This window comes from Hyla sarda, chromosome 1 (assembly GCF_029499605.1).
Source record: "Hyla sarda isolate aHylSar1 chromosome 1, aHylSar1.hap1, whole genome shotgun sequence".
In the NCBI taxonomy this organism is placed as follows: Eukaryota; Metazoa; Chordata; class Amphibia; order Anura; family Hylidae; genus Hyla; species Hyla sarda.
Window position 1 is genome coordinate 340170948 of NC_079189.1, and position 17574 is coordinate 340188521.

At 44.0% G+C, this 17574-nt stretch overlaps 1 protein-coding gene across 2 annotated transcripts in view; it reads left to right on the plus strand.

Annotated features, from left to right (window-relative positions):
* Positions 1-13756: 13756 nt before the first annotated feature.
* Positions 13757-17574, plus strand: part of MTAP (methylthioadenosine phosphorylase) — a 62191-nt gene continuing 58373 nt past the window's right edge. The window contains exon 1 of one of the 2 annotated variants that reach the window (XM_056520436.1): positions 13757-13827. In XM_056520436.1, the coding sequence (XP_056376411.1) occupies positions 13801-13827 (27 nt within the window). In that variant the 5' untranslated portion in view covers positions 13757-13800. The remainder of the gene's footprint in view (positions 13828-17574) is intronic. The other variant, XM_056520453.1, reaches the window with a different exon arrangement.

Here is a 17574-nt window from a genome sequence, read left to right on the forward strand (position 1 = left end):
TTTGTGAAGATTCTTGGCACTACCGAGATCCCGAAAGGATGGGCACAAAATTGCAGATGAATTAGCTGAGAGTTTAGATGAACTGCTATCCTTAGGAATTTTTGAAAGTATGGGTGCATTGGCACATGAAAGTAAACATCTTTTAAGTCCAGTGAAGCCATAAAGCAATCCTTTGTTAGTAAGTTCACAGTTGATTTTATTGTCTCCATTTTGAATTTTTGGTATTTTATATATTTGTTTAAGGACTTTAGATTTATTATTACCCGAAAAGTGTTGTTGGGTTTTTTGACAAAAAAAAGAGTGGAATAGAAACCCTGTCTTTCCTGACTTGGAGGAACTGAAATTAGGACCCCTTTTTCAATTAACAAAAAAATCTCCTACTGATGGGAAATCTGGCCCACAGAACCTAGAGGATTATTTGTGGGTGGGAGACTGCAAAATTCCCACTTTAATCCATTCTGAACACTGTACAGAACTTGGGAACTGCCTGCTATCTCCTTCCAAGCCGGGAAGAAACTTTGCAGTCTGCCACCCATTCGTAGGACCCCGTCATAGAGACCCTGGCTTCTTAGTGGAGGTGGAGGGCTGGTTAAACATAAGGCCACTATTTTTCTTGGAGCATTTCCAACAGCCTAATTGACCCTACCTCTATTCTGACCTCCTCCTTTACCTTTGGACAGAAAGGACTGGTTACACTTGGGTTCAAAGGAGAAAGGAAAACCTTTTTTCCTATCACTAGCTTTTTAAAGAAGGTCAGACAGGTAGGAAACAAACAAATGTTCACCTTCACAGGGTATGGCACATAATTTACTTTTAGATGTGGGATCTCCTGACCAATTTTTCAACCATAAAGCCCTTCTGGTTGAATTAGATAGGGCTGCAGTACGGGCAGATAATCTTAATGCATCTAAGGAGGAGTCTTCTAGAAAGGCCACTCCTTTACATATAGTAGGGATGGATGCTAAAAGCTGATCTCTAGAGACTTTATTCTGGATATTAGATGTTAATTGATCCAGCCAAAGAATAACAGACCTAGCTGCTGAGGTCCCTGCAATGTTAGGTTTTAGAGCAGCACCCGAGACTTCCCAAGTTCTCTTAAGAAATATATATTTTTTCATATCCATGGGATCTTTGAGGGAACGAAGATCCTCAAATAGGAGAGAACCTTTTTTTTTTTTTTTTTTTAGAAATTCTGGAAATAGCCCCATCAATTTTTGGGAAGGTGCTCCCATCTTTTTGTGTCAGAGTCAGCAAAAGGATACTTTCCTTTAATAGCTTTTGGAACAGTTTTTTTTTATCAGGGTTTTCCCACTCCTTTAAAATAACTTTTGAGATGGTCTTATGAGTAGAGTTGGGCGGTATGACCAAAAATGTGTATCACGGTATTTTTGTAAATTATGGTGTTTCTAGGGTATTTAATGGTATTTACCCCCCCATCATCATTTGATGGGCGCAGCTTCCCCCCCCACCCTGGTTTATCAGCCCAGCGCTGCGCTGTCCCCGACATTGGGGGACTAATCATATGTCACCCGCGAGCGCTGCTTCTCTCCCCCCTGCCAAATAATTATTAGCCGCTGCGCTGTACTGTACTCTGTATTCCTGTGCCCGGGCTGCAAATATAAAAAAACAAACTTTAACCTTCTTCCTATGTTCCCCCATTGCTCCAGAACCGGCCTCACAGTCTCTCTGCTGCTCTTGCTGCTTCCTGGGGATGGGATCGTCAAAGAGCCGTCAGCCTATCACCGGCCAAAGTGATGTCCCGCCTTGGCCGGTGATAGGCTGAGCGCACTGTCATGTAAGGAGCCGGGCAGCTTCTTACATGACAGTGCACTAAGCCTATCACCGGCCGAGGCTGGACATCACTGTGGCCGGTGATAGGCTGATGGCTCTGTGACGTTCCCATCCCAGGAAGCAGCAAGAGGAACGTGAGGCCAGTTCTGGAGCAACGGGGGAACGTAGGAAGAAGGTGAGTTAAAGTTTGTTTTGTCTATTTCTGAAGCCCGGGCTGAGGATAGTACAGTACAGCGCAGCGGCTGATAAACCGGGGGGGGGGGGGGGGGGGGGGCGGGGAAGAAGCAGAACAGCGCCCGCGGGTGACACATGATTAGTTGGGACATCGGGGACAGCGCGCTGCGGCTGATAATTCATTAATTTGAGGGGGGGGGGGGAGGGGAGGGAGGCTTAAATTTCTTTCCTAAGAAGGTCCTGCATTTGCCCCAGTAGTAACGGTACTAGGGTTGGGACTTCAGTAGAAATCAATTTTTGGTCATTTTTGGTCATTTTGTATACCCTAAAAAAAAATAATAAAACATGATCAAAAAGTCCCATCAAAACAAACACTTCAGATGACGGCGCAAAAAATGAGCCCTCATACCGCTCCGTATATGGAATAATTAAAAAGTTATAGGGGTAAGAAGGTGACAATTTTAAACATACAAATTTTGGTGTATATAGTTATAATTTTTTTAAAGTAGTAAAATAAAATAAAACCTATATAAAGTAGGTATCGTTGTGACCGTATAGACCTACAGAAAAAAGAAAAGGTGTAATATTTACCGAAAAGTGTGCTGCGTAGAATCGGAAGCCCCCAAAAGTTATAAAATTGTGTTTTATTTTCAATTCTGCCCCACAAATTTTTTTTTTCTGGTTTTGCTATAGATTAGGTGGTAAAATGTATGATGTCCTTGCAAAGTAAAATTGGGGATTAAAAAAAAAAACCCTCATATAGGTCTGAAGGTGGAAAATTGAAAGTGTTCTGATTTTAAGAAGGTAAGGAGGAAAAAAGTGCAGAAATGAAAATTGGCCCAGTCCTCAAAGGGTTAAGGACTCTGCTCTCTCCTGAATTTCTTCCTACCTCTCTGACCGTTTCTTTAGTGTCTCATTTTCTGGCTCTATTTCTACTAATCCCTTGGTTCCCCAGAATCTTGGGTCCTCTCCTCTTTCCTCTCTACACCTCCCCTACTGAAAAAAAACTATCAGTAGATTTGGGGGGGGGGGGGGGGGGGGGGGGGGGGGGGGGGGGGGAGATTTATCAAAACCTGTCCAGAGGAAAAGTTGCCTATAGCAACCATTCAGATCATTTCTTTAATTTTGAAAAGGCATCTGAAAAATTAAAGAAGTGATCTGATTGGTTGCTATGGGCAACTCAGCAACTTTTCCTCTGGACAGGTTTTGATAAATCTTCCTCATCTCTATGCTAATGACACTCGGATCTATAGCTTTTCCTAATATCACCCCTGCATTACTACACAATATCAGCAACGACCTCTCTGCTTTCTCAAACATCATGTCCTCCCTATATCTGAAACTAGTTTTCCTAGAAGAACAGCACATCCAAAGCAGACAACCTGGTGGCATATAAGGGTATGTTCACACCACGGAATTACGCATTGTGAACATAAATATCAGTGTGAATGGGTCTTCCGCGAGACTCGTTCACACTGAGGAATTTCAGCAGTGGACAATTCTGCCACAGAAATTGTTCCACGCAAAGAAGTTACATGTTCATAGCTGTCAATGGTGATGGCGCAGTGCCGCCCAGTCCTACGACCGAAGTATTTCGGCAGCAGCCACCAGAATGGAATCTTTGCTTGCGGAATTCTGCGAGCGGAGATTCTGCAGTGTGAACGTACCCTTGGAGTGCAAGCAGGTGTAGGAATCCTGGTCACAGATCAACAGTTTATTAAGACAAGGGATCACTGCAGCACACAAGCGTATCTTCCAGGGGAAAAAAAAGTAGGTTTTATTCTAACTTTTGTAGAGTTGCTGGTGTGATGTAGTGATCCCTTGTCATGTTATATCTGAAACTAAATATTACTAAAACTGAACTTTTTGTATTTTCGCCATTGACTAATCCACCTAAACTTTACATCTCCATCTTAGTGTGTGATACTACTATAACTCCTGGGACGCAAGCTTGCTGTCTTGGAGTTATGCTAGACTTTGATCTGTCTTTCACGTTCCGGTCACATGCACCTTATAAACATCTCCAAAATATTCTCTTTTCTCACTATTGAAACAGCTAAAACGTATTGTTGCTTTGATTCATTCTCACCTTGACTATTGTAACTCCTTACTAATAGGCCTTCCCTTCTCTTCCTTAATGTTGCAGCTCGGTTCATCTTCCTCTCCAAAAACTGTGTGCACATCCTTTTGAAGCACTTCATAGATCCCCCCAATTCTACAGCTAATGAACCCATACTGCGAGGGACCTTTAGGCCGGGTTCACACAGGTGAAAAATGTGTGGAATGTCCACTTGAAAAACAGGAGCGGACATTCGGCACATATGACTAGGACTGCTCGGAAATGCGCTGTCTCATAGGTGGCAATGTATTTCCTTGCGGACTCCGCAGTCGCCGGAATCTGAATTTCCATAGCAGAAGAATCTGGCGCTGAAATTCTGCTCTGTGAACAGTGCATCAGAATCCCATTGAAATATCCATTGCTATGGAAAGTCCATGTGGAATTTAACACGGACAGATGCCATGTGAACATAGCCTGAGGCTGAGTTTGCAATTGGCAGTTTTTTTTTTTCTTTTGGAACACTGCCACTGCAGTTTTTGAGCCAAAGTCAGTTTATTCAAAAAAAGAATGGGATAATATAAAGGAATACTTCTCCTTCCTCATGGAAAAACTTCTACTTCCTCATAGATCCACTTTTGGTTCAATAAAGAATCTAGAAATCTAGTAAAAAAAAAAAAAAAAAAGTACAAATCAACTGGTGCCAGAATGCTACACAACCCATACTTATGAGCTGCTATATGCTCCAGAGGAAGCCGTGTAGTTCTTTCTAAGGGTGCATTCCCACCTGGCGTATATGCAGCGTATTTCACACTGCGCAAAATTTGGGGCAATGATTTAACGCTGCACAATGATTGAACGCAGTGAGTGTGTGCAGTGAGTTTTGGAGGCAGAGCTGCGCGTCACAGTCATGCCGGCACACAACTCCACCTCCAAAAATCACTACACGCATAGGGCTGCCGCCAGAAAGCCCTGTGTGTATAGTGAGTGAGGAATACGCAGCGTATTTCCCGCTGCTGCTGCTAATTTTACACAGCGTGAAATACACTGGGTATCCGCCAGGTGAAAACACACAATAATGCAACAAAGTTCTTCCGGCTGCAAAACCCCAGAACCTCCCCAGCTCTGAACAGTTAGGCCGGGTTCATTGTCAAGAAGTTTTAAACGCAAATTTCGAGCTTCCGAGCGTGGCCAGCTCTAACTGAATCAGTCGGCGTTGGACCGCTCTGACATTGGCCTTCCCATAGATGACAATGTCTGCACAGCGGAAATCCGCCAGAACATTGAACTAGTTCACTATTCTGGCAGAACTTTTAAAGTGGATTACCCAGGCAGAAAGTTTTCCTAAAAAACAACAATGGGACTCTGCTGCACCGGAATTTCTGAGCGGAATTTCAAAACAGAATTCCACTCAGAAATTCCGTAGTGTGAACCCAGCCTTACTGACATGGTCAGATTAGAAATGACTTTCTGCAGGGAATGCAGCAGCTCATTTATATTGAAAGGCTTGAAAGTTTTAAAAAGACTTTCTGCTACCAGGTGATTTTCAAATTTTTTTTTTTTTACTGAAGTACACAGAGCCCCAAATGTGTAGCCATTGTATGTGCCCAGATTTAGGCTAAGTTTCTACCTGTTTTTTTGACCTGAAAAAGGCTAGTTCAATGTCCTGCGTCTGGCGTTTTTTCATTTGTGTGGAAATTGCTTTGGCACCTTTGGCCTATTTTTTTGGTACCCAAAATTTGTTGGGTACCAAAAAAAAAAGAAAGAAAAAAAAGGATAAAATAGTGATGGAAATTATTTTTATTTAACGAAATATTAATTTTTTATAACTAAATTTTAATTAATGTTTAATAGTGTTTTTCACTTTTTTTCTCAATTTTTTTTAAATTTTTTAGGTAGTACTACTACTCCCAGCATGGAACAGACTGTTCCCTGATGGGAGTAGTAGTTCCTGTACTAATAGACATATCGCCCCGGGTGTCAGTCCTGACACCCGATGCGATCGTCCATAATATAGCAGAGATGCGGAGCGGCTCTATACAGCGCTCGCATCTCTGCTCTGTACTGCGGCCAGTGATGTGAATAGAACATCACTTATTCATATTTTCCGCCCAGAGTGGTGATTGGCCGGATGGTTGCAGCCAATCACCGCTCTCTGAGGGAAATATGAATGAGTGAGTGGCCGGAGTATAGTGCAGAGGGGCGGAGCGCAGGAGAAAGCCGCTCTGCATCTCTGCTATAGACAGGACGATCACAGCAGTTGTCAGTAGTGATACCCACTGTGATGTGTCCTTAACTGCAAGTACTACTACTCTCAACATGGAAAACACTCTGCACCATGCTGGGAGCTGTAGTACCTGCAATAATAGACAGATTGCAGCGAGTATAACTCCTGACACCTGTTGCGATCTGTCTATTAATGCAGGTACTACATTTCAAAGCACTGAGCAGAGTGTGCTCCATGTTGGGAGCAGTAGTACCTGCAGTTAAGGAAAGATCACAGCGGATGTCACTCCTGACACCCGCTGTGATCCTCCTGTATAATGTATAGATGCGGGCAGCCGCTCTTCTATGGTCCCCTGCACCGACGTATATATACACATATTCATATTTCCCACAGAGAGTTGTGATTGGTTGAAACCATCTGGCCGATCACAGCTCTCTGCTGGAAATATGAATGGGTGTATATATACGGCAGTGCAGGGGACCATAGAAGAGCGGCTGACCGCATCTATAAATTATACAGGAGGATCGCAACGGCAATCTGTCAATTAGTACAGGTACTACTACTCCCATCATGGAACAGTGTGTTCCATGCTGGGAGTAGTAGTACTACCTAAAAGAAAAAAAAGAAAAAAAGAAAGAAAAGAAGTGAAAAACACACACACACACACACACACACACACTACATTTTTATTATTGTTGGCTACATTTTTAGGTCCCTGCCCGCCCACATAAATTGATCCCTGTTTAAAACATTATAAACATTTTGTAATAAAAAAGATAAAGTTCGTTAGATACAATTTTTTCCTTCACTACTGTATCTTTTTTCTTAAATTTTTTTAATGGTACTCTACGAAATTTAATTAAAAAAGTCTCTCCATCACTTTTTTGGATCGCTAAAGTCCAAAAAAGAATAAAAACTGCATGAAAAAATGCCAAAGTTAAATGGGCACTGTCATGAAGTACAAAAATTGATATGTTGTAGTACTTAAGTACTATAACATATCTCTAATATACTTTAATTTAAAAAAGTGATTTTAAACAAGTTTAAAATCACTTTTAAATTCGGCCACTAGGGGTCGCCCTCCTAGTGGCCGAATGCATTCAGCAGTGACGTCACCACTGAATTTTGACTAATTTCAGCCTGGCAATGAGTCGAAATTCAGGCACTGCTGTGCTCGCTCCCGCCTGTCAATCAAACAGGCAAGAGCGAGCACGCTGATAGCTGGGGCTGCGCGCATTGGCCAGCAACACTGGCCTTGCGCGCGGCCCCTGCCCACCCCCGTTACCCTGTCCGGAGGCAACGCGAGCACTCATTGCTGCGCTGATCCTCCGGATGGGTAAGTCTGATCTGAGGTCTTATATTAGCCGGTGTGAGGTGGATGCATGGATCTACGGGGGCGCAAAAAACCACCTCACACCGGCAGTAATATCGTGCACGGCAGGCCGGCGTTGCTCCTCTACTCCTCCTCCCTGGATAGCATATGCACAGCTAAACAGGGAGGAGGAGACCCCGGAGCTGCCTGCCGTGCTATTGGCAGATCATCTATGCGCGCTCCTGACAGGAGCGCTGCATAGATGATCTGAGGGCGGAAGCAAGCGCCCGGCAAGGCATCCGTGACGTCGTGCCTACTGGGAAGCGCTGCTTCCTGCCCTGCTTGATAGAACAGATTTAGAAGCACTAAATCTGCTCTATTAAAGCGATTTAAAATGTTTTTAAAGCCAGGTAGGGGGTTAGGGCTAGATTATTAATAGGTAGGGACATATTAGATTATATATAACTTGGTGGGAGCTACACTTTAACCCCTTAAGGACCAAGGACGTACCGGTATGTCCTTGGTCATGCTCTTCTGATATAACGCGGGGTTACACAGTAACCCCGCGTCATATCACGGCGGGCCCGGCGTCATAGTGAAGCCGGGACCCGCCTCTAATAGCGCGCAGCGCCGATCGCGGCGCCGCGCGCTATTAACCCTTTAGCCGCGCGCTCAGAGCTGAGCCGCGCGGCTCAAAGTGAAAGTGAAAGTTTCCGACTAGCTCAGTCGAGCTGTTCGGGATAGCAGCGGCTAATCGCGGCATCCCGAACAGCTGACAGGACAGCGGGAGGGCCCCTTCCTGCCTCCTCGCTGTCCGATCGCCGAATGACTGCTCAGTGCCTGAGATCCAGGCATGAGCAGTCATGCGGCAGAATCGTTGATCACTGGTTTCTTATGAGAAACCAGTGATCAACATAGAAGATCAGTGTGTGCAGTGTTATAGGTCCCTATGGGACCTATAACACTGCAAAAAAAAAGTGAAAAAAAAAAGTGAATAAAGATCATTTAACTCCTCCCCTATTAAAAGTTTGAATCACCCCCCTTTTCCAATAAAAAAAAAAACACAGTGTAAATAAAAATAAACATATGTGGTATCACCGCGTGCGTAAATGTCCGAATTATAAAAATATATAATTAATTAAACCGCTCGGTCAATGGCGTGCGCGCAAAAAAATTCCAAAGTCCAAAATAGTGCATTTTTGGTCACTTTTTATATCATTTAAAAATGAATAAAAAGTGATCAATAAGTCATATCAATGCAAAAATGGTACCGTTAAAAACTTCAGATCACGGCGCAAAAAATGAGCCCTCATACCGCCCCATATACGGAAAAATAAAAAAGTTATAGGGGTCAGAAGATGACAATTTTAAACGTATTAATTTTCTGCATGTAGTTATGATTTTTTCCAGAAGTCCGACAAAATCAAACCTATATAAGTAGAGTATCATTTTAATCGTATGGACCTACAGAATACATATCAGGTGTCATTTTTACCGAAAAGTGTACTACGTAGAAACGGAAGCCCCCAAAAGTTACAAAACAGCGGTTTTTTTTTCAATTTTGTCGCACAATGATTTTTTTTCCCGCTTCACCATAGATTTTTGGGCAAAATGAATGACGTCATTACAAAGTAGAATTGGTGGCGCAAAAAATAAGCCATCATATGGATTTTTAGGTGTAAATTTGAAAGAGTTATGATTTTTTAAAGGCAAGGAGCAAAAAACGAAAATGCAAAAACGGAAAAACCCCCGGTCCTTAAGGGGTTAAAACCCACATATCGTTTTTCTTGGTGTTTTTTCACTCCTATAGACCTCTATGGGAGAAAAATGCCACGATTTTGACTAATAAATCGCCAGTGGCTCAACATGCTGCGATTTTGGAAAACCGCCAAGGAGCTGAAAAATGCCACAAAAGAGTGAAAAAATGGCAAAAGGATTTAAAAAAAAAAAAAAACACCAAAGTGAAAAACGCCAAGTGGAATAAGAATTTAGCGGTTTCTCATTGATTTACAGCTAACATCTGGCCGCAGCGTTTTTTGGCCAAAAAAACGCCATGCGGCAGAATTGGAGTTTTTCCCAAAAAAAAAACAAGTAGAAACTTTGCCTAAATCAGGTAAAGGGCTGGATTTCATGGAGGAAGAAGTGTTCTAGTAAAGTTACAGATAGGAGAATAAAGTTTTAGGGCATATTCACATATGTAGGTATAGGATCTGCTGCAGGTACCAATAACTAAATGATTGAACGCAGCTTTAAATCTGCAGCATATCATGTAAGTGTGAATGTACCCCTAAGAGAACATAGTGATCTCTACAGAGGTGATTTTTGTCACGGTTTGTTTTTAATCCTAAATCTGAAGAGCACTTGAGCCAATTTAGGAAGTACTGACATCTAGTGACCAATAAAAAAAACTGCAAGCATGATATTTTCACAGTCAATTCACGTGTAGGTAGTTAAATAGATATTTCAGACATTATAAACATATGCCCTATCCAGAGGACCGTGGGGTCTCAGCCTGAGTGACCACTAAGTTCTTGGTCATCTCTCTTGCTAAAACCCTTGTCCCCGATTATTCAGCATGGTGGGGTGGCCAGCTCCAGAAAGAGTCCTGTTAGTAACAATAGTCTTCCATTCAGGAATTATGTCGGCCACTGTGCTATTGGGAACTTTTTTTTTAATGCACCATACCTTTCTCCAGATCTGTGTCTTCACATAGTCCTACCTCTGAGCTCTACCGGCAGTTCTTTCCACCTCTGATATGCATTGTCAGCTGCGAGACCTTATATTCACTGGGATGTGTATTTCCAATCAGGGCGTAAAAACATCTCAAAGATGAAAAAGAGAAATGGAATGGAACTATATTTCTAGTTTTAAAATACTTATATTCATGTGGAATTTTTCATTTTTAATACATTTTCAATAACTTAAAAATTATATTTTCACATTTATTAGTAAAATAGATTTATTATTATTTTAGTACAAGGCTACAACAAAACAAAATGTGGAAAAGGGTTCTGAAAACTTTGAGAATGCATTGTATATATTGAAAAGCTAAAACAATTCCAAAAAAAAAATGAAGCGACTAGGATTCTGCAAAGAAGAGCCGAAAGATCACGCGTCCATGTCTGAAATAACTTGGAATTTATACTGAGGTCATTGTTATTTAGGGTAACTGTCAGAGGGATTTTTTTTTCTGTTGGTGAAGCGATCTCTCTGTCTCTTATAAAATTATAATCATCAATCCATACATTTTATATTAGGCTAGGGCTGTATAGCAATTTTGGCCACAACAGGAGTTGTATGACCACAAATCACTGAGTGGCGCTGCAGTGATCTTTTGCTTCACACATAAGGTCAATGAACAGTTGCAAGAAACCCAAGATGGACCCCAGCCTTATGCTGCTCTTTCACAAAAATACCACTTTGTATCATTAGACATTGTAGGGTTGTGTTCTCATCTGCAATAGAGGTTCCATTAGAAGTCTGCACCATTGTCACCATGTCCTTTGTTCTGCTCCCACAATGGAATAGAACAGAAGTCAACAATGCACATTACACACACAAGTACAGATCTGCTATGTGCACATTACACACACAAGTACAGATCTGCTATGTGCACATTACACACACAAGTACAGATCTGCTATGTGCACATTACACACACACAAGTACAGATCTGCTATGTGCACATTACACACACAAGTACAGATCTGCTATGTGCACATTACACACACAAGTACAGATCTGCTATGTGCACATTACACACACACAAGTACAGATCTGCTATGTGCACATTACACACACACAAGTACAGATCTGCTATGTGCACATTACACACACACACAAGTACAGATCTGCTATGTGCACATTACACACACAAGTACAGATCTGCTATGTGCACATTACACACACACACACAAGTACAGATCTGCTATGTGCACATTACACACACAAGTACAGATCTGCTATGTGCACATTACACACACACACACAAGTACAGATCTGCTATGTGCACATTACACACACAAGTACAGATCTGCTATGTGCACATTACACACACAAGTACAGATCTGCTATGTGCACATTACACACACAAGTACAGATCTGCTATGTGCACATTACACACACAAGTACAGATCTGCTATGTGCACATTACACACACAAGTACAGATCTGCTATGTGCACATTACACACACACAAGTACATATCTGCTATGTGCACATTACACACACACAAGTACAGATCTGCTATGTGCACATTACACACACAAGTACAGATCTGCTATGTGCACATTACACACACACAAGTACAGATCTGCTATGTGCACATTACACACACAAGTACAGATCTGCTATGTGCACATTACACACACAAGTACAGATCTGCTATGTGCACATTACACACACAAGTACAGATCTGCTATGTGCACATTACACACACACAAGTACAGATCTGCTATGTGCACATTACACACACACAAGTACAGATCTGCTATGTGCACATTACACACACAAGTACAGATCTGCTATGTGCACATTACACACACAAGTACAGATCTGCTATGTGCACATTACACACACACAAGTACAGATCTGCTATGTGCACATTACACACACACACAAGTACAGATCTGCTATGTGCACATTACACACACAAGTACAGATCTGCTATGTGCACATTACACACACACAAGTACAGATCTGCTATGTGCACATTACACACACAAACAGCTCTATATGCATATTACACACACAATGCTGACACACAGCTCAGCTATGTGCACACTAAATACAACACTGACAACATACAGATCTGCTACCTGCACATTACACACATGCAGCTCTGCTAAGTGCACATTACACACATGCAGCTCTGCTAAGTGCACATTACACACATGCAGCTCTGCTAAGTGCACATTACACACAACACTGACACACATACAGCTGTTATGTGCATAATACACACAACACTAACACACGTACAGCTCTGCTTTGTGCATACTACACACAACACTGACACATACAGCTCTGCTATGTGCATACTACACACAACACTGACACACATACAGCTCTGCTACGTGCATACTACACACAACACTGACACACATACAGCTCTGCTACGTGCATACTACACACAACACTGACACACATACAGCTCTGCTACGTGCATACTACACACAACACTGACACACATACAGTTCTGCTATGTGCATAATACACACAACACTGACACATACAGCTCTGCTACGTGCATACTACACACCACACTGACACACAGCTCTGCTACGTGCATACTACACACAACACTGACACACATACAGCTCTGCTACGTGCATACTACACACAACACTGACACACATACAGTTCTGCTATGTGCATAATACACACAACACTGACACATACAGCTCTGCTACGTGCATACTACACACAACACTGACACATACAGCTCTGCTATGTGCATAATACACACAACACTGACACACAGCTCTGCTACGTGCATACTACACACAACACTGACACACATACAGCTCTGCTACGTGCATACTACACACAACACTGACACATACAGCTCTGCTACGTGCATACTACACACAACACTGACACACATACAGTTCTGCTACGTGCATACTACACACAACACTGACACATACAGCTCTGCTACGTGCATACTACACACAACACTGACACACATACAGTTCTGCTACGTGCATAATACACACAACACTGACACATACAGCTCTGCTACGTGCATACTACACACAACACTGACACATACAGCTCTGCTATGTGCATAATACACACAACACTGACACACAGCTCTGCTACGTGCATACTACACACAACACTGACACATACAGCTCTGCTATGTGCATAATACACACAACACTGACACATACAGCTCTGCTACGTGCATAATACACACAACACTGACACATACAGCTCTGCTATGTGCATACTACACACAACACTGACACACAGCTCTGCTACGTGCATACTACACACAACACTGACACACATACAGCTTTGCTATTGTACACGGCACAGTGACACCCATAGAGCTATACTACATGCACATTACGCCGCTTATACAGGGCAGGCATCACAGCACAGTCCGCCGTAAAGTTATTTCCTCACTACATACAGAGTTTCCCGCCAGACTGAAGAGGCAGGTCCCTCCCCGCGTCACTGAGGTTGTATTACGCAATAGCGTTTGTAGTGAGTGGCCCCTCCCCCAGAGCACGCAATGGCTGCGGGACACGCGCCCGTGAAGGTAGGCTGTTTGTAGCCAGTCCCTAGCGTCACTTATGTCCCATCCTGGTAACGTGACAGGTGCGGCAGGGCAGGCTATTGTCATGTTATTCGCGGGTGACTCCCTAGGGATTACAGAAGGAAATAATGGGCGCTCCGCCAAAGGGGTTTCCCGGTGTACAGAACCTGGCAGGGGTGATGGAGGCGGCACACGTGTTTCCCAACCAGGGTGCCTCCAGCTGTTGAAAAACTACAACTCCCAGCATGCCCGGACAGCCAAAGGCTGTCCGGGCATGCTGGGAATTGTAGTTTTGCAGCAGCTGGGGGCGCCTTGTTTGTGAAACAGCACACTAAACAATAGAAGCATCCAGGCCATGTTTTTCCTTAAAGGGACCGTCACCAGGTTATATCAATGTAACTTGGCACAATAGGTTTCTCACTACACCTTTATGTCCTCCAGGCCTCGGCTATAGCGTAGAAAACATTGTTAGGTCACATGTAAAGCATTCTCAGCTTATTTTGCTGCTGATTTTCTTTTATTTTTTTAAGTCAATGGCCAGTAAATTCATCAGCCGACTCTGTACATGTGACCCTACCCTTAAAGTGTCCCACACGGTGTGGTAATGAGCCATTGCAGGTCCTGGATTAGTGACCACGCCCCTTGCAGTAATCCCTCCTACCATGACTTGGGTGACATCACTCTCTCTGCGCTACAATCTTGCACTAGAAACAGTGGTATCATTGTGCACGTAGAGGTATTGTTGCCAAGGAGCGGAGCAGTGACATTGGCAGTGCCCAGACTGTCACTTCTGAGTAGGCGTGATTACAGTCTGCAGCGCGGTGACTATTTCTAGATCCCGAGCACCCCAATGACTACTTGTGCCTCATTACCATAACGCGGGGGGAGACTTTAAGGGTACGTTCACATGCACAGGATCTGCGGCATATTTTCTACAGCTGATTTAGCTACCCATTAAAGGGAACCAATCATCAGGCTTTAACCTATATAATGCTTGGCAAACTGTTATATAGGGTAAAATCTTTATCCTCACCATCCCCGGGGGTCCCGCTGCTGGGGACCCCCGCAATATTGCATGCGGCACCCACCTGTTTCTTGTCCGGAAGCGCTGGAGGGTCTGGGTCACGACCACGGGAACAGAAGTCCGTGATGTCAGGACTCCGCCCCGTGTGACGTCACGCCCCGTCCCCTCAATGCAAGTCTATGGGAGGGGGCGAGATGGCCTTTATAGGGGTACTCCGGCGCTTAGACATCTTATCCCCTATCCAAAGGATAGGGGATAAGATGCCTGATCGCTGGGGACCCCCGTGATCTTGCACGCCGCACACCGTTTAAAATCAGTCCCCGGAGCGCGTTCGCTGTCACACCCCCTCCCATAGGCTTGCATTGAGGGGGGCGTTGCCTTGACATCACAATGCTCCAGCCCCGTGATTGACAGTAATCAGACCCGGAGCGAACACACTCCGGGGACTGATTTTAAACAGGGTGCGGCGTGCAAGATCATGGGGGTCCCCAGCTGTGGGACCCCCGAGATCAGGCATCTTATCCCCTATCCTTTGGATAGGGGATAAGATGTCTAAGCGCCGGAGAACCCCAGTAACGGTAAGAGGAGCTCCCTGCCCAGGGGATTAGTTTATAAGTTCATATGATCACCATGAGGCAGGAGAGGCCCCCAGGGATAGCGAGAATAAAGATTTTACCATATATAACACTTTGCTAAACATTATATAGGGTAGCATCTGATGATTGGTTCCCTTTAAAGTTAAAGAAGTACTTTGGTGCGTTTTTTATTTTTTAACCCTGTGTGCCCAGGCTGCCAAGCGAAACAAAACAAACTTTAACTCTCCTTCCTACGTTCCGTTCCGCTAATATCTATGTCCCGTTCTCCGGTCCCCGACTTCTTCCACTTCCTGTAAGTCATTGAGTCATGTGGCGCTCAACATATCACCGGCCGCAGGGGGACACTGATGCGGCCGGTGATACGCTGAGCGTCACGTGACTCTTCAGAATTTTAGTGATGTATTTTCTAAAGTAAGTACAAAAACGGAAAAACCCGTGGTCCTTAAGGGGTTAATATAGTTTTGAGCCATAAAATTATGGTTTAAAAAATTGCATGGACATAGCCGAAGAGTCTTAACCTGTTAAGGATGCAGGGTGTCAATTTAGCGTTAAGTGACTTTGAAGTGAGCGCAGGAGCCGGGCACTCACAGCTAATGATTAGAAGCTGTGATCCTGCTGCCACCCATCATTAAAGGAAATCTGCAGCCCTTTGACACTTATCCCCTATCCACAGGGGGGATAAGTGTTTGATCCGGGGGGGGGGGGGTCCGACCGCTGGTACCCCCACGCAATCTCCTGCACGGGGCCATGGCTCTGCTGCGGCTCTCCTGTGCAGGAGGCGTGCCGGCCACAGTATGACGTTGCGGCCGACACGCCTCCTCCATGTTACTCTATGGGAGAGACGGGGAGGCGGCGTACGTGCTGTTTGGAGATTGCAGGGGGTCTCAACGGTTGGACCCCCCTGCGATCAAACACTTATCCTCTATCCTGTCCTTTAAACCTTTAGACACCATGATCAATTCCAATCATGTCTAAAGTATTAGATACTAGATGCCGGCTAGCTCACTGGGCTCATCTGACCCTTCTGATGTGGTCTCGGGGGTCTTCTGTGCTGAAATGGTAGAGGTGGGTCTCCTTACTTGCCGCTGGATCGCCGTTTCACTGATGCATCCTGGCTCTGCCAGGCTGTATCAGTGGAGCACCAATCTCACTGTAAAATGCTACTGTATAGCGAATGCATATAAAAGTCCCCTATGGGGCTTTAAAAAGTTATTTTATATATAATGACCCTTCTTTTCCCAGGAGCTGAATGAGCTTCATACCCAGTGCTATGAGCAGCCAGGACCCACAGGCAATGCAGGACATCGCTGATTAGGCAGATGTCCGCCAATAAAAAACAGATATCTGTATCCCATTGGAGCTGATTGTGACACCCACAGTGAAATCGTGGGGTCCCGATCAGCTAAAAGAATGTCAGGAGGGCCCTTACCTGCATCTTCACTGTCCAATCGACGCTCCAATGCTGCAGGAAGCCATGGCAAACTGAAGCAATGGAGTGCCAATGACCCTGATCAATGCTGTGCTATGGCCAGCATATTCAATGTATGCAATGAAAAGATTGCATGTAAAAAATAAAAAAAAGTTAACAAATCTGAATTAACCCCTTCCCTAATAAAAGTTCACAAAAAAAACATAAACACATGGGGTTTTGCCACGTGTGTAAATAGCAAAAGTATTAAAATGTTAATTAAACCACATGGTCAATGGCGTAAATGTAAAAAAAAAGTCCAGAATTGTCGATTTTTGATCACTTTATATATAAGAAAAAAAATTAGTAAAAAGTGATCAAAAAGTCCCATAAAAACAAACATGGTATCAATAAAAGCTACACATCAGGGTGCAAAAAAAATAAGCCCTCATACATCACTGTATACAGAAAAATAAGTGTTATAGGGGGTCAAAAGAGAAAATTTTTAACCTCTTAAGGACCCAGGGCGTATGGATACGCCCTCACACCCTGGGCCTTAAGGACCCAGGGGGTATCCATACGCCCTGCCGTTTTCCGGTCCCTGCCGCGCGCCGGGCCTGCCACCTCCTCCTATCCCCTGCGATCCGTCGGTTAGTTAACCGACCAATCGCAGGAGGGGGTTACTTCCTCCCGCCCTGTCTGGCCCCTTGAAGTCCGGAGAG